This window comes from Neopsephotus bourkii, unplaced genomic scaffold (assembly GCF_033783945.1).
Source record: "Neopsephotus bourkii isolate Nb327-2 ecotype Australia unplaced genomic scaffold, CSIRO-AGI_Nbou_v1 NB_1735, whole genome shotgun sequence".
Classification (NCBI taxonomy): Eukaryota; Metazoa; Chordata; class Aves; order Psittaciformes; family Psittacidae; genus Neopsephotus; species Neopsephotus bourkii.
Window position 1 is genome coordinate 705924 of NW_026902209.1, and position 27191 is coordinate 733114.

At 48.2% G+C, this 27191-nt stretch overlaps 2 protein-coding genes across 40 annotated transcripts in view; one reads left to right on the forward strand and one right to left on the reverse strand.

Moving 5' to 3' along the window:
* Positions 1 to 27191, forward strand: part of BNIP3 (BCL2 interacting protein 3) — a 237499-nt gene that overhangs the window by 170853 nt on the left and 39455 nt on the right. The window lies entirely within an intron of this gene.
* Positions 1 to 27191, reverse strand: part of JAKMIP3 (Janus kinase and microtubule interacting protein 3) — a 66667-nt gene that overhangs the window by 18067 nt on the left and 21409 nt on the right. For 21 of the 39 annotated variants that reach the window (XM_061376725.1, XM_061376727.1, XM_061376726.1 and 18 more), the window contains exons 2-9: positions 20445 to 20587; positions 15968 to 16111; positions 12879 to 13087; positions 9375 to 9872; positions 3586 to 3801; positions 1950 to 2069; positions 972 to 1118; positions 162 to 287 (exon numbers count right to left, since the gene is read on the reverse strand). In XM_061376725.1, the coding sequence (XP_061232709.1) occupies positions 162 to 287; positions 972 to 1118; positions 1950 to 2069; positions 3586 to 3801; positions 9375 to 9872; positions 12879 to 13013 (1242 nt within the window). In that variant the 5' untranslated portion in view covers positions 13014 to 13087; positions 15968 to 16111; positions 20445 to 20587. The remainder of the gene's footprint in view (positions 1 to 161; positions 288 to 971; positions 1119 to 1949; positions 2070 to 3585; positions 3802 to 9374; positions 9873 to 12878; positions 13088 to 15967; positions 16112 to 20444; positions 20588 to 27191) is intronic. The other 18 variants (XM_061376751.1, XM_061376743.1, XM_061376739.1 and 15 more) reach the window with 6 other exon arrangements.

Sequence of the window (27191 nt, forward strand, 5' to 3'; positions counted from 1 at the left end):
CATACTACATATAACTTATGTTCATCATGGAGATGCCTACCATGCCCCACCGACCAAGCTGTGACGTCAGCCCATGGAGCCCCATGCTTCCCTTGCATAGGCCTCCTGTTCTGCTGCAGCCCCAGCTGAACTCGCAGGGGAGCAGCAGCATTACATCTTACCTTGGAGAGCTCATCAATGATATTTTGCTGTTCAAGAACTTGTAGTCTCAGGAAATCAACTTCCCTTTCTTCCTGGTCAAGGTCATTCAAAGAGCTTGGTCTCCTTATTGTCCCAGCTCTTTGCCTCTAAAAACACAACCACATGGCAGAAGAGAAATGCTCAGGAGGAATTGCCAAAGGCCAGTGCACAGCCCTTCCCTTGACAGCTAGAGATGCATCCAACCTGATGGCAGCTCTGGCAGCTGCCCTGTTGCCCTTTTGCTGAGCAAGCAGCAGGACATGGGCCATCAAACCTGCCTGCCAAAGAGGGGGATAGCAGCAGCCTGGCTGCACGTGTGCTTCCATGCTGCCGGGCACTGTGAGTCCCACAGGAGGAGGAATTCAGAGCTGGGACCAGTGTTGCCTCTGTAGCTACCAGCTATCACCCACTAGCAATATCTAACTGGGAAAACAGGGAGGATTCACAAGGGCAAATGTCTTAGGGATGAGGAGGAGGTTTGGCACTGAAGTCAGAGGCGAGGTGGGGTGACCTGTGCTCAGGTGGGAGCTGAGCAGCACTGACTGAGCAGAGTGCACAAAGCTCATGCAGCTTCTTGACTTCATCACTGGTTGTTTTTAAAGCTAAACCAGAACATTTTATGTAAAACGAAACGCTCAAGCCACAAACCACTCAGCAGCGCCCCACAGAGCACCACAGCACCTCCGGGAAGGGGCAGCTTCTCTGCTGGACTTGCAAATTTGGGATGTTGCCTGACTTCCCCAGCCCTGTGAGCAGCAACCAACCTGCTGCTCCCAGTGCACCACACTTACCATTGCAATGTTCTCTTGTGTCACAAATTTTAGCTTGTTTTCCATTCGACGTAAGGCATGTGACAGTTCATCATTCTTCCTGCTAAGGCGCTTGTTTTTGTCCAGAATGGGCTTATACTGACTCTCAGCTTCTCGCAGACGTTTTAACTGAAAGATAAAGAGATTTTACACCTCTGGGGCTGCCGTTTTTCACCAGATACATTCATCATTTTCTTTATCTGTTGCACTAGCAGTGTTTCCTCCCAGTGCAAAGCAGAACTGATCAAAACCTCTTGGTATTTTCCATTGGGAAGCAGGTTGTTCCTCCTTCATGAGCTATTCAGTCTTTGCAATGAGTGCATCATGTGGGGAATGCATTTCTCTTTGAAAATAGATAAAAATAACTCCAGCTGATGCCACCCTAAAAATTCCTTGTTATGGAAGCAAGGATGAAGTATCCCTGCCCATGACAGGGGGTTGGAACCAGATGATCCTGAAGGTCCTTTCCAACCCCAAACCATCCTGTGATTCTATGAGTGTGGTGTGGCACAGCACCAAATAACAGAATCTTAGAATCACGGAATGGACTGGGTTGAAAAGGACCTTAAGATCATCCAGTTCCAACCCCCAGGTCACAGGGACACCTCACCCTAATCCATGTCACCCAAGGCTCTGCCCAACCCTGCCTTGAACCCTTCTAGGGATGGAGCACTTAGCACTTCTTTGGGCAACCTGTGCGAGTGCCTCACCACCCTCACAGGGAAGAACTTATTCCTTATACCTAACCTGAACTTCCCCTGTTTCAGTTTGAACCCAGCACCCCTTGTCCTGTCACTACAGTTCCTGACAAAGAGTCCCTCTCCAGCATCCAAAGAGCACGGAGAGGAGGCAGCTGCTCCTGCAGTGATTTCCAAAGAGCCCAGCAGAAAATACCCTGGTGTTCTGTGGGCCAGGCACAGGCACAGCAGCACACTCATGAGCAGCCACCGCTGCACTCACCAGCTCGTTCCTCTCCTCTGAGAGCAGCGCGTTCCGGTCCTCCAGCTTCCTGATGATGGCACTCAGCTCCGCGATTTTCAGTTGGAACCGCCGGGCATCCTTTTCATCCAACTGCTGTTCCTAAAACAAAGATCAACTGCAAATAACTGCTCAGAAGTGCACACGCAAAGCCAATGGTTTTCAAAGCTCAAACTTTATCTTATCCCGAATCCAAACATTCCAAAACATTGCAGGGCAGAGTGTAACCTACGTAACCTAACTGGCCCCCAAGAGCTGCAGGATGAGACCAATGGAAAGGTGGGAATAATGGAACAAAGTATGCAAATGCAGAAGTATGTATATGCAAATACAATGTAATAAATGGTAAACATGGAAAGAGAAAAGAAAACATTCAATATGAGGCAGTGTTTCCAGTGCATGCCACTGTTGAACTGAGAGCTTCAGACTCATCACCCACTCTGAGGACCTTTTGTAAGGAAAAGGTATTAAAAATGATGGGGTACAAGCAGGGAAAATCCAGGCAATTCTACCATTGCACAGGCTCTTCATCCATAAAGCTGTGGCCTTATGGGGCTCTAAAGGGTAATTCATAAAGCCACTTTATCTGAGTGAAAATGCTTACATCAAGTTATAAGTGAGTAGGAATATAGGTAGATGTGTTCTCGTTCAGAATCAGAGAAGTTACATCTATTCGGGAATGGAACAGACCTTCCCCTTCTCTAGGGCTTGTTCTCATGTTTGGCAGAAGTGGAGTTCAAATTGAAAGAAACAAATTAGTGTCCACAGCGGTGGTGGCTCTTTAGGGAGGTCTTGGTTCCTCATTCAACAGGTGCAGGAGAGGCTTGAGACAAAGAATAAACCAGGTTGGTTTGCTCCTGTCTATGTCTTTATGCTTCTACTGAGAGAAACTAAGGCTGTCGCAAAAGAAATCTTGATGAGAATCAGCAATGAAGGAAATCTGCACACGTCAGATGTATGAGGTCAGTCAACTGGTTGGGGGCATGTGAGCAAAGTAAGGCAGAAGCAGGAAGGTGCTGTAGTTACGTTAAACAAGCCATTGTGAAAGGGCGACTAAAAACTCATGTTTGGATACTTTGTTATAGAAGAGAATTAGGAGAGGACAGGTGAATGGGTGTTGGATTCCCTTGCTGGTGAGAGCAAGAGCACTTTGTTGCATGGAACCCTGAACTAGAGGCTCTTGTGCACCAATTGCCTTCCCCCAGTTCCCCTTGTCAACTGGCCTTGTACATCTGCTCTCAAACTCCTTGTTAGCAGCTCCGGAAGCTAGCACACATACATCACTTGTTAGAAATGCATTTGCATCATTTGTTAGCAAAGTTGTGTCAAACTGTGGGGCTCAGGCAGGTGGCAGCAGTATGGTACAGTGAGGAAGAGAGAACAGAACGATTCCCCCTGCTAACAAAACCAAACCAACCGGAAAACACAACGACAGACAAGCAAAAGCTCTCCCATAACAAGGTTTCGTTTCAGATCTTGACCGACGGGTGCCCCAGGGTCTCCCTGCACAGCTATGGGAAAGCTGTTGCTCGAGGTGCGCTCATCAAGATTGTCGCTTTGTGCCCTTTTGCGCTGTGTCTGCTCGCTCGTGTAGGTGAAACCACGTGAAAGTGCTTACGGGGCTTCCCGAATGGTCTGAAGCGTCTCCTGCACCACTTGGATAAGGAAGTTCCCGCTTGGGGCTGCTCAGATGCCGATCGGCCTCTTTGATCTGGGAAAGTTGTTCATCTAAAGCCTCCTTTTGGAGCTGCAGTCTCTGAGCATGCCCGGCTTGCACCCCTAACTCTCTCTCCAGCACGTAGACTGCTCTGTCCTTAAACTTAATCTCCTCCATCTACAAGGAGAACAGAACACAATCACACGAGGCAGCGGCTGACAACAACACAGCATCTGATGACCCCGAGCACAGCCAGACAGGAGGTGCCCGGTGCCAACAGCCCTCCACATGGAAAATACAACAGCATCGCTTGCAAATAGCATGTATGAGATGAATCACTTCAACAACTCCGGAATATTGCTCTTCTCCTGGGGGCTACCCAGGATAAAGTCTCTTCTCAGCAGGAATAGTTCATTAAGATGACTGGGAAGTAACCCATGCCCTTAGTAGCATTTCAGAGTATCTTTAAAGAAATTAAGCTGCAATACTGATATCACAATTTGGAGCAGTTCACTCAGACATTTTAACCATTTTGCAACATTTTGCTCAGACACCACCTTTTGAAACTTTGGAATAATAATTTTGACTGAAAAACATCAAAACCTGAACATCCTTTTCATTTTAAACATAGAGACAGAATGGCAGTTCTTTAATTCTTCTCCCCGAAGTCCCCCATGTGAGCAATTTGCTTCATTATCCCCTTCCCAGGACAGGTTTTTCTTATGCATGATACACACTATACAAAGCCATTAAGTGCTTAAATGACAAAGGTCCAGCTGTCCCCAGTGCTCCTCTGCCCTCTTTGCCTGCTGCTCTCACCAGCTCACCACCGTGGGATGGGGCATGCGGCATTCCCCAGTGCTGCGGGGATATTTCCAAGGGGGAGCACACTTGGATGTTTCCAGATGCTACCGCAGGGTTAAAGCCCCCATCTCCATGGAGCCCACCCCAGTTCACCAGCCTGGAGCACAGGGCTTGTGCTGCAGCTCAGGCACATGGGGCACAGCTGGGCAGGTTGGACATGGGGCAGGTTGGACAGTCAGTGCCCTGCCCAGTAATGGAAAATCACCCAACACAGCCCCGCACCTTCTTCCGTGCCCATGCTGATACACGGCACTGCAACAGAACCCCAGGCTCCTCCCTCTGGAGTGCACATGTATGCATTATATATGACCACTCACACCACAGGGCTGCCACCGTGCTGGCAGATAATGATCCTAAGGAAGAAAGAAGTCATTCACAGCCTGTAAAATGTCTGTTGATCTGGTTTCAGACACCATAAATGCATAAGATTTTTGCCATAGGTTTTTGAGACTTTACATGTTTCACTGAAATGAGCAGTTTTAAAACGTGGCCTGCTTGAGGTAAGGGCCTTTTGCCTTGTGAGAGCTGCGTTTGGTACTTTTCTTTGCTAGCTTTGCCTGCAAACCTGCAAAAAATGACACTGTGCATTAATAGACCTCTCAAGGTATCGTGTTCCAATGGTGCGCAAACACCCAGGGGAGAAGTGAATGGTGGTGGTTTACACACCCCCAGCAGGGGTACTGGGAAAGTACTTCCATGGCATGTGTTTGGACAGAGGGGTGACTGCAGTGCACATCTATGGGATAAATTCCCCAGGAGAGGATGCAGTGGGTCGGGACATGACATCCCTCCATGGCACAGCAGGGAGGCTGCTGGCGCAGAGGGGTGGCCGCATCATCCTGCTCCAGCCATGGCTGAGAGTCATGTGCTGCTCCCAAGGTCCTGCCTTCTGGTAGCTGCGGGAAGGGAGAACTGAGCTACAAGCCCAGAGAGATCCCACAGGGTCCTGGGGGGCAAAGCCAGCCTCTGCCAGAAGACACCGTGGGACAACTCGTCAGCGCCTGCATGGAGACTGTTAAGCAAAATAGAGATTCCTTTAGTAAGACAGAGCAAATCAAATGTACTTTGGGTGCCATCTAAAGGTGCTTTCAACCATTTCCATTAAGGCAACGGTCTACTAGCTTTGAATGAAACAGAAATGCCTCCTGAGGTGTTTCTGCTAAATATCTGATCAGGCAGGAATCTAAAGGGATGGGTAGATGAAAAGTTAACACATCATCAAATGGTTATTTGCTCAGAATAAGCAGAATATTGGATAGTTGATCCCTATTCACATGAAAACAAAGACGTGTTACAACATAGGCAATGCTTTAAATTAGGAGGAAAAAGGAAACTGGAGAAAACACAAAACATTTCACAGCATTTCACTTCCCAGAAAAAAACCCTAAACATAATCTTCATAAAAAACAAAGGCAACAACAATTTTCTTTCATAAGATTACATTTACATTCATCAAATATGCAAAACAATGATGGCAGCAGCCCATTATCCAGCAGAAATACTGTGGAAGGAGCAAAATGGAAGGAAGCATTTCACTGGCAAACATGGTTCAGCACATTTCCTCCTTGCATTAGGAACAATAGGAAAACAAAAGGCCAAGGAACAACTTGCCACTGGCAGCAGGAGATGATGGTCCATGGTCACATCCCACCAGGCTGTGGCACAGCCTGGTCTCATCCTGCAGGACCGGTGGCGTGGGACCAGTGGGATCCCTCCTGGCCCACCAGTGCTGACTGGTCCACACACCCAGTGCTGGGAATAGGGTGTCCTTGCAGGAGCATCACCCACTGCTAAGGGCACCCTCACCTAACTTCTGCCCAAGAGCTCAGCTCCCCTCGGGCAGGTTCAAGCCATTCCCCTTGGCCTGTCCCTACAGGGCCTTGTCCCAAGCCCCTCTCCAGCTTTCCTGCAGCCCCTTTAGGCACTGGAGCTGCTCTCAGGTCTCCCCTTCAGGAGCTTCTCTTCTCCAGGGTGAAAGGACCGGCACTGATGGACAGGGCTTGGGCCCTTGCTACCATCTGCAAACCTCCACATTCCACTGACGTCACTGCTGCAACACTGAGGGAGCTGCAGTGTTCAGCTGTTAAGTGTAGGAATGTTAAGTGAGGCAGGTGAAATCATGATCTGCTGCCCCATTCCAGCTATAAAGAGCCCCACAATTCCCTCTGCCACATGACTAAAGGCTTTTGCTTCTGAAAACTGGTTCCCTTGGGAGTGTGAGCTGTGCATATCGTTGCAAAGCCAAACATGACTGAGTGAGTACAACTTGTCCTGCTCTGTTCTGACTGAACAAGTAAGGCAGAATTTTCACAAGCATGAAGTTAGAATTTCCTCAAAGGTTACTTCGCCCTCGATTACAATGACTAACAATGCATGGTACATGAATCAGAGCTTTTAAACTCCCAATGGGAATCCATTCATCATTCGAGGCTGGATGGGTGCCATGGCCGTTACCCAGAGGTACAATCCCCACTACTCTGTGGGCTGCAGAGACCTGCCCATGGTGGGCTGTTCTGTGTCTCTATGTCACTGCAGCCCTGGGGAGGCTCAGGGACCTCAGTTACTGATGGCTCCTACCTTATACAGGGAAACAAGCCCTGGTTTTCAGTCATGGTGTGCTTGAGAACAGCCTCATAGTCACAGAGAGCAGGGCTTTTAGGAGATGAGGTGGCACCAGCCTTTCTCCCACAACACCCTCAAGGTACAGGAGCCAACAGCTCCCATTGAAAGCAATTATGGCAAGTCAATGGAGTTGAGAGTACTTGAAGTCATTCAGGAAGCACTCAGGGCTTGGTAAAACAATGGAATTTAATTACTACAGCTGGATAATCGGATTCTTTCAAGCAGGAATTAAAAAGTTTTATTTTTAAAGGCAATTTAGAAAGCACAATGTCAAGCCACTTCCTTCTAACTAAGAACACATTTGGTTTAGAGCTTCTCCATTAGAGGCCATTAGCATGGACTTCCCAGGGAACACAGCAAGTTTATTTAGGATGTACATTAGCCGTCCCTTCACACCGAGGTATTAAATCAATGCTGCTGGCAATGCCTATTTAGAGTAGGAAGTACTTACCCTGCAGGATGCTGATGCAGTATCAATAGATCAGTTGGTTATAAAGTATTTTAATATCCTCTTGATAAAAATAAAATAATCTATATGGTGAAAAAATCTTTTAACCTAAAGTCTGAGAGAATGGGCGGCTAAATAAAGGTACATAGCACCCCATGGACTAACGGAGCTGAGCAGTCACTGCGCTTCGTTATCACCATGAAATGGTTTGTGTTGGGAGGGACCTTAAAGCTCCTCCAGCTCCAACCCCTGCCACGGGCAGGGACCCCTTCCACTGGAGCAGCTTGCTCCAAGCCCCTGTGTCCAACCTGGCCTTGAGCACTGCCAGGGATGGGGCAGCCACAGCTTCTCTGGGCACCCTGTGCCAGCGCCTCAGCACCCTCACAGGGAAGAGCTTCTGCCTAAGAGCTCAGCTCAGTCTCCCCTCGGGCAGGTTCAAGCCATTCCCCTTGGCCTGTCCCTACAGGCCCTTGTCCCAAGCCCCTCTCCAGGTTTCCTGCAGCCCCTTTAGGCACTGGAGCTGCTCTCAGGTCTCCCCTTCAGGAGCCTTCTCTTCTCCAGGCTGCCCCAGCCCAGCTCTCTCAGCCTGGCTCCAGAGCAGAGCTGCTCCAGCCCTCGCAGCATCTCCATGCACAGCTCTGGACTCTCTCGAGCAGGTTCATCCAGACACAGACAACACTGCACCACCCCTACGGCAGGAGGTTCTGAACGGATTTGGATCATAGCCAAATATAATGACTTTGAAGAGACGTGGCTGATTTTATACTGAAACACTGAACTCTATAAAAATCGTGGCAAACACAGAAAGATGGTGACATCAAATAAATACTGAGAAGAGACCCAAAACGTGCATCACAAGAACATGGGTGATCCAGTTGTTCCCATGCCCTTGGGAAAGGCAGCAACAGTGAAGGGACATGGTCCTGCACATCAGCTGTGCACTCACAAGACTGTGAGTCTGGAATGGAAGTGAAGAAGAAATCATCCCAAAGCCCAGGAAACATTGGTGGCCTGCCAGGCTCTCATGCAAAGCCTTCCCTCTTGAGGGAGCTCCCTCCTGTCCATAGAAGCAACCCCCTTTTCCAAGCACCATGATCCAGTTTAACCTCTCCAACCAGTCTCCAAAGGCATTGGAGGAATACTGCGAAGCCATAAGCACGTACCTATTATTGCCTTTGAGACTCATCCTGTTGCACCTGAGACTCAAGGGGTTCAATTGGGTGATTGAAGGCTGATCAGCACAAAGACCCCCTGAGGACCAGATGAACAGTGATGGGTGAGGAGCACCAGCTCCAGGGGAAAGCCACCAAGGTGGGTCAGAGAGAGGAGCCCCTTCTTGCACGCCTTGCTGAGTGAAGGGGCTCATTACCTACAGGGTATAGGACTCACTATGAGGTGCAGAAGAAAAGGCATTTTGGGCTTGTGTAAAGCTCATTATGGGATGTTTATGGGAACTAGCAAGGGCAAGGAAAGGGAGGGATCAAGGGGAAACAGCAAGGAACAAATAGGGGGGAAACAGAGGCATAGGCCCATAAACATAACTGTTCTGTAGACTTCCCCTAACCCAAGGCCTCTTCCTGGCCACTGAAATATGAACATTAACAGGCACTTACGTGACTGGAAAAGCTCCTTAGAAAACATCCTGGTAGTTTTCAAAGGACATGTTGACATCTCTATTAGTGAATATAAACCAGACGTAAAGAAAGCTCCAGAGTCTGAATGCCCATCACCCACTCATCTGCATCCAGCACTCAACCTTCATTTACTATCAACGCCGTAACAGCAGGACACACAGAGATGCAGATACAGCACGTACCAGCCTCCGGATTTCTCTCTCACACTCCCTCTTGATTCTGCTGATCTCCTCTTGGTGCAGGTGGTACACACTCCTGATCTCCGCTGCTTTAATCTTGTCCGCCTGGATGACCATGGTCAAAGCCTCTTCCACTTGTTTCTTGGCCCCCTTCAGCTCCGAAATTTCCTGCTGCATTTTTATTTTCTCAACTTCGAAGCCCTTCTTGGCCTCCTCCTTGGCCTCGGACAGCAGCACCGTCTTCACCTTGTCGGGAGCCCCGTCGCGCACGGCGTTGAGGAGCGTCTGCAGCCTCTGGATTTCATTGTCTTTGATTTTGATCACTCTCAGCAGTTCAGCCTCGTGCTGCCTCAGAAGCGTTTCTCGAACAGCTTGGAGCTCCTTCATTTTATCTTCATGAAGCTTGACTTTGAGCTCCGTTACCACCACTGTGCTTTTATGCTGCTCGTGCTCTTTGATCTGCTTCACTTCCTGGTTTTTCTCCCTTTCCAACTTGCTGACCTAGAAGGAAGAATCAAAACATGATTACCACAGATCACAGCGGTATTTAAAAGTGGCACAGATCACTTCACAACATCAGACCTCAGTGTTGCAGGTAGCGTGAGGGCTCAACCCAGTGGGTCAGTATCACCACAAGCTGACTGACACATCTGGCATTTTGTTCATCCTTTATGATCCAACACTTTATTACATATAAAGATCCCTTTTCTAAGGAGGCTCCAGGTTGAACTCTGAGCTCTGCCGCAGGGCCTCCATGCTGTAGGCTTAGGAAAGAGCAATTGCCTCTCTTGATGCCTTTTGTGTGAAGCGAATACATGCTACAAACCCTGTAAAGCATCTTCCCAGGGAAAAGGTTTCTGACAGTCAATGCAAACACTCTCAGTAGCTGCTGCGGCTCTCACTGGCCTCAAGGTTTGGTGGGTACCTTGTGAGGATCTTCAGTAACACACTCACCAACGCGGGCAGAAGGTCTCAGGGTTGAAGAAGTGATTCTACATCTCCCACATGTGTTTGCCACAGCATGGACAAGGCTGCAGGCTTGACCTTCTCTTTAGGGCAGGGTGTCCTGGGCAGGGAGTGCATGCCTGTTTGCTGTCCTTTCTGCCCTGTAACATCTATCAGACAGCCTGCGCACACAATTCAGTGCTAGAATTAAGAAGTGGCTGTTTCTTACGTTTCATGTAATTACTGAAGTGTTTATTTGGAATACATATTCCAGTCAATGCTGTTCAGTAAAGATGCCTTTTTCTTCCTCAGTTGACACAATTAGGTTTCCTTGCTAAGAATATGCCTATGCTTGCCTCACAAACAGAGCGCTGAAGAACCAAATTGTGGGGGGGGGGGGGAAACAAAACCGTGGCATTATGGAGAACTTCAATAATTTTTCTAAGGAAAAGGAAATTTGTGAAAATAAGGAAAAAATGAGAAAAAAAAGTGCTGGCAAATTTGCAGAAAAGACCTTTCCTTCACCAGGAAGCAGCATAAGCAGAAATATTTGCGTGTTTAGAAAAAGAGAAGCAAAAATGTGTCATCATCACATTGCAAATTATTGATTTGAGGATGACAGTCAAGGCACCAATGCTGATTTTAGCATCTCCGTTAAACCACAACATAAAAACATCCCTTGCAATCTTATCGACGAGTTAATTTGCTCAATTCCGTGCCCTAAAAACATTGACTTAATACAATAGAAATAAGTAGCATAAATCTATGCATGAAGCAAAGCCTGGATGAACCGACCACCTGAATCAGACACGACAGGAAGTGTCTGCTCAGGAAGCAGGCTAATACACATGTAGGGTAGGTGTTAGAAGCAGATGTGTGTGTAAGATAACACGCATTTAGGAATTAGCCTGCCTCTTGTGGGTAAGTCCAAGTCCTCACTTTCTTCTTCAGCTGGGTATCTGCAGAAGCTCTCACAGCACATCCCAAAAGAATCCATGAGAAATGAGGTTTTAAGCTGTTATTTCAGCATGCCCAAGCACATGGATCCAAACTGCACCGTGAGCACACACGTATGCATGACACAGAAAGCTCTGTGAATCCACAACCTGCACTTCACCAAGTGCTTTTTAAGCAATGAATTATTCAGTACAAAGAACCAACTACCTGACCACAGAAGACCCAAATGGCATTTGAATGAGAACCACACCATAAACTGCAAGGAAGCCACGATAAGAAGTGGCAGGGGAGAGCAGAGAAGGAAAACAGGGTCCTCATGCTTAAAACTGAAAATGTTGCTTCACAACAAAAGGCTTAATAGATGTTCTATTTTGTTATTTTGTGTATACATATATATATATAGACACATGTAATAAGCTTCCTTAAAAATTGGAATCACATTCTACACTGCCTAACAATGATGCAAATACATGGAAAAATGCAGAGATAATGCATGTCGCTACTAACATCCTGGAACCACAAAAAACCCAAAGTTGATCAGTAGAAACTAATTCAGGCGATGAGGGAAAGGCAAACAAACTCTTCATGCCCTCATTGGAAGGGGCTGAAAGCTCTCAAGGCAGAGGCTGGAGCAGCAAAAGCCTCCATTCTCAAAGCTCAAGGTGAAGCAGTGGCTCCTGGGACGCTGGTGATGGGAGCAGGAGGCAGAGCTGAGGCCTGTGGCCGCACATCTGGAAGTTGTAAGCAGCCAGATTGAAGGATTTTGAGCATAAAATCCAAGGGAAATCAGTGTAAATGTGGAGATGAATGAGCAAAGAGAATTTGTGACTAACACAAATTGCACTCAAAGCCCTCCCTGGAGCCACCCTCAGGAACAGGCAAATATTTACTAGAGGAAGTTGTAGCGAGGGAAGCAAAGGAGGAGGACAGCTTTCAGCCCCCATGTGATCCTCCCATCTGCTCCGAGCAGATGTTTGGGTTTCCAGACCTTTTGCTGGCATTTAGCTTTGTGATATTTCAACTTCGTTTCTCCCTGCATGGTGGGAGGAAGCACAGCACCCGTCCTGCTCATCCTCACCACTCGCCTCTCCCACCGCCAGCCACGTCACTGCATCACCACACTTCCAGTGTTCTTTTGTGCCATAGGAGGGATGGCTTGAACCTGCCCGAGGGGAGACTGAGCTGAGCTCTTAGGCAGAAGCTCTTCCCTGTGAGGGTGCTGAGGCGCTGGCACAGGGTGCCCAGAGAAGCTGTGGCTGCCCCATCCCTGGCAGTGCTCAAGGCCAGGTTGGACACAGGGGCTTGGAGCAAGCTGCTCCAGTGGAAGGGGTCCCTGCCCGTGGCAGGGGTTGGAGCTGGAGGAGCTTTGAGGTCCCTTCCAACCCAGTCTCTGATTCTACAATAGGTATGTTCTAAATACAAGGAGAACAGTTTAAACATCTCCAGCACAGGGGCTGCCCTTGTGTTTCCTGCAGAGGCTGGGTCACGGTGCTGCCCTCAGGGCTCTTGTTGAAGTCGTGCACAGTCAGCGATGAGTGAGGCAAACAGTGGTCAGCGCTGAGGACAGTGGCTGTGCTTTAAAGGAAGGAAAGGAAGGATGCACACCTTACTCTTTTCCTGCTGGAGCTCTATCTGGATGTCGGTGAGCTTGGCCCTGAGCTCCTCATTGGCAGCCTGCAGTGCAGCCAGGGCATCCGGCTTCTCCCCCCGGGCTCGGCCGCTGGGGCCCTTCTTGGACATGGTGATGCCGCGGGGCCCAGCGCTCGCTCCGGGCTTTCGGCCTCGCCTCCGGCCCTCTACATTTTCTTCCTTGCCTGCAAGGAGGGAGATGACACAGCCACTGTCAGCACCGGGGTGGGCAGGGGGAGCAGCACCCACCCAGCACACCATGGGACACAAGGCAGCTGTAGACAGCAGGAGGTACGCCGCAGCCAGATCAAGCAGCTCTCCCCTGGGTTCAGCAAGGACTAGACCCACTCAGGGGGATGTTATTTGTTGTTACACCTCTACAGAGCAAAGCATTTAGATCACAAAGTACAAACGTTTTCTGTCCCCTCATTTGCACTGGAGTTCCCAGAGCGCAGAGGAGGTGGATGCTGGGAAAGGATGTCCGAGCACCATCCCCTGGAACCGTCATGGCTTGGAGACAGCAACAACTCAGATTGCTCTCAGGATGGGCAGAACACTTCTATGTGCTTTAAAAACAAGAGCCTTAAGAAAAACAGTGTTTGGTTTCTTACAGATACTCAGTTATTCATGATGCAAGCAATAGAAGTAAAGAAAAGGAAGCTACAGCAGGAACAGGGACTGCCCAACAGCAGAAGGAGCTTTCCACACAGGATGTGAGGTGCATCATCAAACCAGCACTTAAAATCTATGCAGGTTTATCCAAGCCCGGTAACAATGTCAAACCTAAGCAAACAAAACTGAGACAATCCATTCTATTAAACAGCGGAAAACCAGGCAAAGTGGGCCCATCTTCATAGAATTCCTATAGTAACATAGTTTGCACTCTATGCTTCCCATTAATCCCAACACATTCATAAACGACACAACATACACAACTTACAGGACAGCTTCAGATCTGTCAGCAGAACACAGAATATGAATTACAGTACTAAAATCCACGTGCATGTGTTTTTATTCCAGAGTTCCCCAACAGAGGCTTTGCCCGCAGATGGACAGCAGCGGTCTGGAATGGGTAACAGCCATTAAAGTCTGCAGGGGCTGTGCCAAGTTTGTACATTGTATTGTCAATGAACCCCAAAGGCCCTTTCTAATCAATACTGTTGAGAGGAAAAGGTGAGTGTGAGTTATTGAAAACTCATTTCCTTGCAAAAAAGATATTCAAGCTTAATGCAGCTGTCAGGCAAAGGGAGCCTCAGAGCAAGACAAAACCCACTCCAAAGAGGCTGCAATCTGAGACAAAGACGGATGAAAGCAGGGAGAAAGACACTTTTTAATGTCAATGCCATCTCTATGCCACATCCAGCCCCTGGTTCAGGAAAGTCTCTGTGAGTTCTATGTAAAAATAAATGATTAACTTCCTTGTCAAGTCAAATTAAAGCCCTGGGACCTGAGAGCTGTCTGCACAGAGGTGGATGTGACCGACAGTACCACCGGCTGTCCTTGCTGCGTCTGGGCTGCTCCTTACATTGATGCAGACAGACAGGCCCTTAACATCCTGCACGAGTGCTCTGTGTGGAGCACACCAGCGCAGGTCACTGAGAACCCTTCCTCTTGAGCAGTACTTGACTCAGTGCTCACCAACAGTGCGAGCAGCTTTAACTTCATAGGAACCTGAGGACAGTGACAAAGCCTGGGCTGTGCCTGGAGGCTTTGTTTAGCTCTGGAGCAGTGGAACAGAAGTGTTCTCTGCTCAGCTCTCAAAATGGGGGTGGGTTCTCCAGTGCTGCAAAGAATCACAGAATCCCTGGTTTGGGTTGGAAGGGACCTTAAAGCTCCTCCAGCTCCAACCCCTGCCACGGGCAGGGACCCCTTCCACTGGAGCAGCTTGCTCCAAGCCCCTGTGTCCAACCTGGCCTTGAGCACTGCCAGGGATGGGGCAGCCACAGCTTCTCTGGGCACCCTGTGCCAGCGCCTCAGCACCCTCACAGGGAAGAGCTTTTGCCTAAGAGCTCAGCTCAGTCTCCCCTCGGGCAGGTTCAAGCCATTCCCCTTGGCCTGTCCCTATAGGCCCTTGTCCCAAGTCCCTCTCCAGCTTTCCTGCAGCCCCTTTAGGCACTGGAGCTGCTCTCAGGTCTCCCCTTCAGGAGCCTTCTCTTCTCCAGGCTGCCCCAGCCCAGCTCTCTCAGCCTGGCTCCAGAGCAGAGCTGCTCCAGCCCTCGCAGCAGCTCCATTGCCTCCTTCCTCATTTCTTTCACACTTTGTGTCCTTTTGGCAGGATATCTCTTATAACCACACAGCTCTGCCCAAGCGCTATGGAAGGACAGCCCCCACGCTGCTGCCCAAGCTCCTTCACCATTACCCCATGCGAGTTTTCAGTCTGAGGAAGCAGCCTGTGGCTGGGACAGCCCAGTTCACTCCTATTCAAAAGGTCACCAGCACAGAAACATTCCCCTGCTCCTGGCACAGCTGACTCAGTGCACAAGCTTAGTTAAAAACAGACTATGAGAACTCCGAACAGGACTGAAGCCCTCACAGAAAGCCCTTGAGGAGCAGGTAGCTCCTCACAGGATACACACACATGGAAGTGGCAAATGGGGAAACACCGTCAGCAAAGAGAAGGATCAAAGTCATATTCAGAGAAGTGGATGATTCTAAAAGCTGCAGTAATGGGGGAGTGTGAACTCCAGTAGTATAAAGGCTCCGTCTTTCAACCAGGTTCTCAGACAAGACTTGGGCCAGCTTGTGAGATGAGGACGAGGACAACACAGTTTTGTTGTTTCACAGCGGAGAGCACTGGGAATTTTACAGCAATATGCAAGTTTACAGGGGTATAAAATCTAATGAAAAATGTTTCACTGCAGATCACTGACTTGCTCAAATAAAACTATTCCCTGAACAGATTACATGCTTCTCAGCCCACAAACGTACTGGGATTCCTTTGGAACTAGCACTACTTTGCTAGTTTGAAATTAATCCTTATTTTAAAGAGCTATTGCAGTTATACTATAAAAATACACCAAAAAAAAAGCTAAATTTGTAACATTTCCAAGTTTGTTAATACTGACCTTATTATTGTGGATAATGATCTTTCTGGACGTGATGACCTTCAGTGCATTGGTTTATTCGTCATGACTCGCAGTCAACACCACCACAGAGCAGCTCTATTCCCTGTCCAAGCAGGACTAAAGAGGCTTAACAGCTCAGGGCAGCTGTGATAAGAGAATACATAACAATAGTAAAATAACAGTAAATAGGAATAGTAAAATATCAGTAAATGGTAATATAAAATAACAGTAAATAATAATAGTAAAATATCAATATAACAGTAAGACAAGTGTAATAACAATAATGGAGCAGCCTGATTTGAATTCTAACAGCAAAACTTTACAGCCATTGCAGAGAAAAGAACAGAGGGAGGCAGCTGCCTTGCGGGATACATCAATGGGATATGAAGACAGGAGAGGGCTGAAAGCATCCAAGGCAAGTGGCTGGGGTTTGGGAACAAGCAGGCAAGGCTGCTGAGCGAGGGAATAGAGCAGGACAAGCAGTCACTGCCGATCTACACTGGGTCACAGTGGGAGTTTGGGACTTGGAGCAAAAAGTAGGGAAAATGTAAAATTCCTGGTATTAGTTGACCAAATGAAGGTAGTATGAACAGCCTTAATCCTCAGCCTGATTACTGACTCTGCAGCCTTGAAGTTTCCATAAAAAGAAATGCGTTTGGTTGGTTGAAGACAGAGAATGAATAACATTTTACAGACATTGCCTGAAAACCTATAAACAGGAGTGGATATTCTTTGCATTTAAGGTCCTTGCTTCTTTGTGTAAGACAATGCAATCAGTGACCTACAATGGGGGTCTTAGAAAACCTCTTGCTTTATAGAGCAAAAATGGGGCAGGCTGTGGCCACAGGCACTGAATTCTCCCATTGCAGTGAATGGAGCTGTGCACGTTACAGTTAGTTACTTAAATGATGTGCTCTGCTGAGAGATGCAGCGGGCAGAGCCACGTTATTCCAAGAGTTGAGAAGCTGAGCAGCAGCACAAGACAGACTTTTAGCTGCTTACATATGAATGCCAAAGTAATTTGAACCAGACAGGGATTTGTGAGCATAATCTCAACCAGAAGGATTATTTTTGACAAACGGCTACACGAATTGTTGTTTCTTTGCTTATAGAAATTAAAACTAAGGGACTGATACAAGTGAACCAAAAGGCAAAAGTGTTATCAGAGACACACAAGGAGAAGTGCAGGCCCAGAGCTGCTTTCCTGGGAGGCAGTGGATGGGAACAGTGTGGATTTAATCACATCCCTGGACACACCATGGAGAGCAGGGAATTCTCAGGCTGCTGTGTGGATTGCAGGGAAATCCCTAAAGCAATGGTTTTATTCTCAGACCTGGTGATAGACACAGAGACCCTCCCTGCACTCAGTGTCCTGCACACCACAAAGGGATCTACCCAGTTTGGGGTCATCGCTCCATTTGGCATACACTTGGGTTGTTGTTCCCAGGGATAACAATGGGGAATGAGGCTGGGCAGAGTTAGGCAGCTCGCCAGTGACAGCCACAAGCTTCTGTGCATGCAATGGGACAAACAGCATTGTTGGGAACCATGAAAGCAGTCACTTGTACTCATGAAAGGGACGGTGGTGGCTGCTGGCGCACACCTGCACGTGGAAAACCCATCTGCGCACAGGGGGACAAATGTCAGTCTGAAAGTGAGGCACACAGGGAAGCCACCTCCTACAAAGCAGGCATCCTGCTGCTGTAGTATCACCTTTTTTGTCCCTTTTTGCTTTTTTCCAATGAGTTATGTAGAAGGGGCATCTCTAAACCACCTCACCCTAACAGAGCACATTGTTGAATCTGGGAGAAGATATTATGTATTGAAAACAGCATCAATAATGCAGCATGAGCTGCCTTGAGCAGGGCTCCTCACGCTGTGCCTCCTGACTTGCGATCAGCCATCCAGGCTAACTGGGAAATGTGGTTTTTAGGTGGCAGCTTCTGACATCAGTGTTTCGCTGCACTGCAAAATAAACCAATAAACCCTGCCCAGAGTGCCAATAGTTAAAGCAAAACATCACTTCAGCCAAACACTATTCCTACAGACTCTGAACGCTTCAGATGCACAATACAGCACCGTGAAAGCTGCTGGCTCCTATTTCAGACCATGGTTAAACTGGGACTAATTTGATGAACCACTCTGGGTTTTTTAATAAACCCAGCTGTGGGTAACTCAACCCAAATTCCAAAGGAGCACATCCAACTGTCCTGACCATGCTTTTGCTGGGAACATTCCAGGTTCAGAACAACGCTTCCCATCAAACCCAGGAGAAGCCACCGGTGTAAGCAAAGCCTGGGCATGCAGGACACCCATTAAGGATGCTAAAGACTTGTGTTTGGGGCCCTGTTTTTAGTCAAGAGCCACACTCACTGGGAAATGTTGTCATCTGTGGAGATCCCCACTCTAAACAGAACACCCCGCACTACCATATGCCAGCACACCCCTCGTGGGCTGCCCATGCTGCAAAGTGAACACACTCCTTTACCAACAGTTGGCTGGTTTAGAGCAGATCTGTTTCCATAAGGGGAAAAACATCCAGCCAACGTTTCCAGTGAGAAATAGGTTCCTAAACTGTTCTTTGATGAGATAGTATCTGATCTGAATCAAAGATAGTAACACCCGTCCCCAAGCCCCAGCGCGCAGTATCGTGTCTCTGCAGATGAAGTCCAGTCAAAGTTTTCCTTGGGATTATATCAATTCCAACAACAGCTTTAACGGACACATGTCAAACCCTGACTGACCTCAATTTCTCCTCAAACATTAATCCGTAGACGTGGTGAGCTTTAACCCTTTGCTGGGTGGATCATGGCTACAAGCAAAACCCGGCACCCTGTAAGCTACAGGCATGGTGCACGTAGATTCCTGTTGCAGAGGTGACTGGGTGCATCACACACACACATCTACATCCCATCCGCTGATACTTCACCATAAATTTTACACACTTAGTTGGGTCTTTAAATGCAGAGCACAGCCGGGTGTCAATGATGTGAACAGTCACTGGTTTAGAGTGAAAAAGAGGAGAGTAATTGAATTTCATTGCTGGAAGACAGAACTGCTGCTACATCAACATGTGCATCTCAAAGCAGGACACCCATTTAGCTTTCACATCTCTCAATGGCAGAGAGTGAAATAATTAATCAGAAACAGCTGTTGCTATGTAGGAAGCTGATTTTTCTTCCTTTTCAGACACTCCACAACACTCAAGGTTCAAGAATCCACTGGAGTTATTGCAATAACATTACAGTAGGATATGTATCCGAGTTCTCAGTTAAACCAGAGCAGCTCCAGTGAATAATTCCACTGATTTGAGGATTATTAGTGAGGAATGCACTTCAGACTTAATTCCCTCAGTTAATATTGTGTCATTCCATTATGCTGATGGCAAACAAACTGTTTGGGTAATGCCATCCATTTCCCAAGGAATCCATGCCTGTGTAATTACCCACAATCAGCTGGAACACAGATGGCACCGTATGATCCAAAAGCACTTTATGGAAACATTGAAAGCATGTTATTAACATCCTATAATAACTGTTTAACGCTACCTCCCCACCCCTTTTCTGCACGAACACGCAACACAGCTGGACTGGGAGAGGAGAAGGCAATATTTAACTGAACACTGCTATGAAAGATTTTCAATCATTGGATTTAATCAATTCATAAATGAGCTTGAAAATAACAGACTCCAGGGTGGGAACGCAAGCACTGCTGGTGACAGTTCACAACTAACACTCATTTCAGAGTGACTCATCCGCATCAAGCTCAGCTTTAGGGACTGGACAGCGTGGAGAGATGCTCTGGGAGGGGGAACCTGTCTTTGGCCAGGTTGTCCAAACCAGGTACTTCCCAGTAGATGTGTGCAATTGGTCTAAGTGGAGGCAAAAAAATTACATCCCTGTGAGGGTGCTGAGGCGCTGGCACAGGGTGCCCAGAGAAGCTGTGGCTGCCCCATCCCTGGCAGTGCTCAAGGCCAGGTTGGACACAGGGGCTTGGAGCAAGCTGCTCCAGTGGAAGGGGTCCCTGCTTGTGGCAGGGGTTGGAACTGGAGGAGCTTTAAGGTCCCTTCCAACGCAAACCAGGATGGGGTTCTGTGATTCAACATCAACAGACAAGAGTTTGAGTAGGAAGTCAATAAATCTCCCAAATGACAACAGTTACAAGTTGTTAGGTGCCACCAAGCTCTAATGAAAAGCTGCTCCTTCAGCCCCTCAAAAAGAGGATCAGATTATGTCAAACCTGACTTTTCATTACTAAATACCCCTGTTTAAACAACCTTTTCTTGACAGTTGGTGAGACTCCCTTCCCTAATTTCAGCCCATCTCTGCCCCATCTCTAGTTAATAGCAAGCAGGTCCCTTGATCCATAACTGATTTAGACGGAAAACAAAACTACGATCAACCCAATAGACTTGCTAGAGACTTATAGTGGTTATAAATGAATATCTACAATACCAGGGTCCAGCTGCGGTACCCACCGACGGCAGCAGCACGGGGATCAGCACCATTCCTCTCCCATTAACATCTGCTTGAGGAGGGCAGTCCGGGGGCGCTGGGTGTCCCAGATCTCATGGAATCGAGTGGGAGCCCTGCAGTGTGATCTCAGGTGGGGAGATGGGCCCTGGGGAAGACCAAGAGAGTTTTATGTAAATTCCAGTGAAAGGGAGACCTTTTGCATTGCAGTAACTGAAGAGGCAACGTGCCACTGGTCAAGGTCCTGGCAGGAACGTTGCTAGAGAAGATAAAGCCAAGAGAGATCAATGTAGAGGTGACAAATAAATTCAGAAACAGAAGCTGGTCAAATATCACATCACCAGCACTTCTGATTTAGTGCTCAGTATCAGGCATCTGGAGTGGGCAGCACTAGATGAGAGCTGGAACGAGGGTGGGAAAACCATAATGAACCAATGGTCATGTCTATGCATTGCACACCATCAGCTGGAGTTATTTTAGGTACAGGGGTTTCTATCAGATGATAACATCAGAGAATATGGAAGGGAAATAGAAACCAGTTCTGGAGATGATGCTGTGCTCTGGGGGTTACAGACTCTGCCTCAGATGCCTTCCTGAAGGAAGCTGGCAATTCAACATAACGGAGCTCCGCAGGACCCAGCCAGAGCAGTGCTGGTTCATTACTGGTGACCATCCAGGTACCTGTACAATCTCTCATGGCAAACTGGGAGACAACAGTGGGAGATTCTGTCTTCTGAAAGGCAAGGGCTGCAGACACACACACGAGAGGCTGAAGTTCAACCCTGACACAAAAGACAGAAGTAGAGGGTTGCTGTGGTCGGTTCTGGTTAAAAAGCCAAGGGTTTTGTGAGGCAGAGCAGCGGTTCTGAGGTCCAGCAGCACTACAGCAACAGGAGGTCACCCGGTAGACCTGGAGCTTCCCGAGGCCCTGAGGCAGCTACAGCAGTGAATCTACTGAGCATGAAGTCACACAAAACTGGGGTCCCACCAGGACCTGACCTTACCCATGGGATAAGCCAGGAGTCACCCCTGAAGCCCCGTCCAACCTGGCCTTGCAAGGTCTCTGTTCAAAGTTACAATGGACGCGACGCAGTGAGAAAAAGAAACAAGTGAAATTGCTCTAATTTGCTTATAAACTTGGCTACAGAGTAACAGAAACCTTTGTTTGCTGTGTCTTTAAACATCAGAATTACTACTCCATGTACCATGGGCACCCCAGGGGCACAGGAGCACTGCTAGTAGGAACCACCGCACACCTCAGTGTGTGTAGGTGTTCCCAGTTTCCATGATCCCCAGTAACCAGCGCGGGAGCTGTCCCCTCACACCTCATTGACACCATGAGAACCACCCAGCTCATTGATTCTGCACATTGCAAGTTACACACTGAGTAAGACACATGGTAAGAGAGAGCATGGAAACGTTGAGCAAGCAGAAAAGGGGTGGACAGAAAGGACAAAATGTTGTTGGCCAAATTCATGGGAGCCAAAAGCTCCAGTACATCTCTAGAAATAATGCATCTCTGCAAGGAAGGCGTCCCTGCCCGTGCCAGGGGTTGGAACTGGATGAGCTTTAAGGTCCCTTTCAACACAAACCACTCTATGGTTCTATGAACAGGGATGCCGGAGAAGAGCGATGCAGTTGGGCACAGCCGTGTCCCCTCACAGCCTCACCCACAGCTCCCTGACACCAGGCTCTTCCCTCGATTCCACTGGCATAGAAATCACAACATCACAGAAGCAATCAGGTTGGAAAAGCCCTTCAAGCTCACCCAGTCCAACCCTTACCCCAGCACTGCCCAGGCCACCCCTGCCCCATGGCACTGAGGCCTCTTCTCCATGGGGTGTGAACCCTTGTAGGGCCGGTGCCTGCAGCCCTGCCCTGGGCAGCCTGTTCCAATGCCTGAGCACCCTCTGGGGCAGGAATTGTTCCTCAGCTCCATCTAACCCTGCCCTGGTGCAGCTGGAGGGGACACTGCTCTCTCCCAAGGAATCTCCTCCAGCTCCTAGGGCAGAGGGATGGCACCCTTGCGCTGCACATGGGCACAGGGCAGAGGGGATGTGCCCACTCAGCTCCAGGGCAAGTGCGGCTGGAGCGTTAGGAAAGAACTGAGAAGGAGTCAAGGAGAATGAGCAGAGCAGAGCAGAGCTGGCTCAGCGCTCTGAAGAAGAGCAGTCTATAAAGCTGTAAGGACCGTACTCAGTCCTGGCGATAGGTATTCCAGATGAAAAATGTGTGACAAATACTACCACCTTGACACAATTTTACACCTGGAAGCAAATTCCTGTTCAGCCATGGCTGTACCAAACATGAGGGAATTCACCTTTCTCTGATACTTTACTTTCTTGCATTTGCTTCTGGCAAACAGAGGCCCATCCTGATTAGCCAAACTGTGCTCAGGATGATGGGCTGCCAGCTTGGAGAGCAGAACCGAGGTGTGCTCCTGTACATCACAGCCTGAGCACTGAGGTCCATAGGGAAGGACCCCACTGACACTTGCGCTGTGAAGCAGTCCTGCTGCCTGCACTGCCTGCTGTTATTGGTTATTGCAGTTTTGCTTCTAATTTCAGAAATGGTGCTTTCTGCCCTCTATCTCTTCAAGGACATTGCTAATTCTAAATGGCTAGTTTGGCATTCTGCTGACATAACTCGGAACAGATTGACTATCTTTGTGTTCTTCTAAGGAGAAATTAAAGGTTAAACTAAAAATGCATTCCCCATCCCTGGCAGTGCTCAAGGCCAGGTTGGACACAGGGGCTTGGAGCAAGCTGCTCCAGTGGAAGGGGTCCCTGCCCATGGCAGGGGTTGGAGCTGGAGGAGCTTTGAGGTCCCTTCCAATACAAGCCAGTCTGTGACTCTATGATTCTGTGAACCAGCACAACATCCTATAATGCGTAGGAGCTCTTGGAATACCCAGTATTTACACAGAAAGGTGAAAAAATACCCATCTCTATCTGGTTAAGTACATGTATTTGTCACTATAAAGAAAAGATCTGTTTTAAAAAAGATTTTAAAGCCAAAGCAGCCCAGCCCCTGAAGCTGACTGACTGCATCCTAAAACCAGAATGCGCTCCCAGGTAGTGAAACAGAAATAAGATACCCACGAACCCTGCAGGGACAAAGCTCACACTTCTCACAGGAGAGGAACAGCAACAAGTTTGGAAGCAAACACCTGAGGCACAGAGGGAAGTACAGAGTGAGGGGTGAGAAATGCCATGGCACAAACCAGGTCCTGACACGCTGAGGCCATGCAGCTCCTGCTGACCTTGCCAAGGTGATGCTGTCATAGGTGCCTCTGCATTAACCAGATGTACATGGCTGGGAACGTTTAAGCTATAATCTGGTCTTTTAAAGCTGATTTGATTTGAGATGCTGCAGTCAATTTGCTTGGCAGGCACCCATTTCTCTTTAGTTTCACAGACCAGCTCAGTAAGAGGGTTTAGGACTTCCATGCACCATGGCAAAACCAGACCTGCTCTGAAATATTTCGTGTTTGAAGGGAATAAGAGGGGAAGGTTGTTTCAACCTCACTTCAACACTCAGAGCATCAGTTCCTCTGGAAAAAGCATATGCTATGATTCTATGATTCTATTTCCAACACAAGATCCTAGAACTTTCCTTAACAAGACCAACAACCAGAAGACAGCTGATGCAAAACCTCATTCAGTTTGTGCACATGAGCATACTGAAGATATAATCCCAGTTATATGCTTACAAGCATAACATAAACTGACCCTCCTAACGCTACACTATGTGCAATAAGCATCACATTGAAGATGAACACACCTGGAATAGTTTCTGAACTATAAAAGTCATTGGGATGAGCAGCTCAGAATACAGAATCATAGAATCATAGAATAGTTAGGGTTGGAAAGGACCTTAAGATCATCCAGTTCCAACCCCCCTGCCATGGGCAGGGACACCTCACACTAAACCATATCACCAAGGCCTCATCCAACCTGGCCTTGAACACTGCCAGGGATGGAGCATTCACAACCTCCCTGGGCAACCCATTCCAGTGCCTCAGCACCCTAACAGGAAAGAATTTCCTCCTTAGATCCAATCTGAACTTCCCCTGTTTCAGTTTTAACCCATTACCCCTTGTCCTGTCACTACAGTCCCTAATGAAGAGTCCATCCCCAGCATCCCTATAGGCCTCCTTGGCCCACCCAAAGCAAGTGTGTGTGCATGTGATGAGAGTTAATAGGAGTTAATGCACGTTACGGAGCCTCCTGCCACCAGGAATGACAAACACAGGCAGATGATTAAATCCCCAACAGCACCATGTGGCCTCCACCCGCCTACAAAAGCCACTCAGGGACCAACACACAAATCCCTGTGCAAACCCCCCAGCCCCCAGCAGCAGAAGTGCAGCCACAGGAGCCTCCTGTGGCTCACCAGAGCTGAGCAGCGGCTCTGAAAGCTCCCCCGATGTTTGCTGCTCCCAGGCGTGAGGTCCCGAAGGCCAAGGCACTGCTGGGACCACAGCAGCACCGGCATCAGAGCACACCAGCATTGCTGAGGCCCAGGTCAGTTTGCTGGTTCTGCTGAGGGACAAAACTGGGACAACCTCAGGATACGTACATGGGGAAAAGGGGAACCTCAGCAGCGGCTTCTGCTCGTGCTCTCTTACAGGGTCACCACAGTTTACTTGCTGGAGTTCACTTCTGTGGCCAAGTCCCTCATTCTGAATCTATGAGAGGAGGTTTAGGTTAGCTACGAGGAAGAAATGCTTCACCACGAGGGTGCTGGCACAGGGTGCCCAGAGAAGCTGTGGCTGCCCCATCCCTGGCAGTGCTCAAGGCCAGGTTGGACACAGGGGCTTGGAGCAAGCTGCTCGTGGAAGGGGTCCCTGCCCGTGGCAGGGGTTTGGAACTGGAGGAGCTTTAAGGTCCCTTCCACCACAAACCAGCAACAGCTGTAGCTGCTCCTGGGTAACCCGAGTGTGTTACTGCTTTAACAGAAAATCATAGAATCATAGAAGAGTTAGAGCTGGAAAGGAGCTTAAGATCATCCAGTTCCAACCCCCTGCCATGGGCAGGGACACCTCACACTAAACCATGGCACCCAAGGATCTGTTCGCCCCAGTCTTGAACTGCTGGGGATGGAGCATTCAAGACCTCCTTGGGCAACCCATTCCAGTGCCTCACCACCCTTACAATAAAGAACTTCCTCCTTACCTGCATTCACTTCACAGTAGCTTGTGGAATTGGGAAGCTCCGTGAAAGCAGATCAGTAAGCAGCTTCACATACATCTATATCCACTCTGAACTTGGAGAGTCATGGAAAAAACATGCACACAATCATAGGATAAACATGTGGAGGAGGTACTAGATCAACAAGGAACAGCCGCCAGTTGTTCTTCAACAGCAGCTCACACTCCTATCTAAGCAGACATACAAGTTAAACAACAGGAGAAAATATGGTGTTAAATTGACTCAACTAAAACTTTCTTGGCATTTGCTGTCAGCTGGGTATCTTGGGGAATACAAACCAAAACCCAAACAATGGTTACAGCAAAACTGCAAAACCCTGTCACACCCAACATCCTAAACTATTATCTTCCTTTGCGAATGTACCTAACAGTTACCAATCTGTACAAGTGTGCAAATACACATGGATCATCAAAGCCATAGGAGCCATCCATGCCTGAGCTGCCATGCCGAAGCTCTGGTGGCCATCTGCACAGGCACCTACGTGCCCGAAGCAAAGGACTTCCAGGCCTGAAGCATGAGCAGTGTTTGGGTAGCGGACGTGTCCTCAGGGAGACCTTGCACCTAACTGAAGGTACATCTGAATCTCAGCTTCACAGACTACAGCCGAAGGCTTGGACGCCTGTGTCATTAACTGCTTAAGCAGATGTAGTAACTTGATGTGTGAGAAACTCGAATCACAGATGGGGGATAGGAACAGAAGAGGAATTACTGCTACAACGAGGAGACTCATGGCTGTGAGCTCCAAGGACCAGCGCTGGGGCTGACAGCGTGTGATGCTCTGCTGGAGACCTGTGAAAAAGCAGGGAAGTGTAAGATACACAAATCTGCTGATAAGAGAGGAGTATTTAGGTCAATAGGATGGGAGGGGAATATAAAGCAAGAAAAAGGAAGACAAAATAAAACAATAACCTCAAACTAGAAAAATAGGTAACTAAGCAACACGCATTTCAGTATGGGAAAGTACAAGATAATCTATGCTTAAAAATACAATTTGACATATCCTGCAAACAGAGATTTAGAAGGAAAGACCAAGTCATCACTGAGGACATCTGTTGTGTATGCAGCTAGGTAAATAAGACATTAGATTGTAATAGCAGGAGATGGGAGATAAGCTGAAAAGCATCATAACCTTGCAGAGAGATGAGTGGTAGGTATTCATTATGACATTCACCTTCGTCTACAGGAAACATAATTGTTGTGACCAGGTAATAAAAGACCGGGGACCTGTGATTTTGTGAAGAGCCCTCAGTCAAGCAGTTAGCAAATGACTGATATTGTGTAGGAAATAAGGATGTTTCATTTACTTGTTCACACTAATGCAAGAACAGGAAGCCGCCCTGTGTGGCACTGGTAGATGATAGCAACATGGTGCTTCCAGTAGAAAGATGGATGTTCCACTGTGTATCACACATCAGCAGCTCCCCATCCTTCTGCTGCCCCTGGTTCAAACCACCACAAGCCAGACTCAGTGGGGGAGGAGAGCAGAGTCAGGAAGTGCAGGGTGACAGTGGCAGAACCAGCAGCATCCAGCCCCAGCGT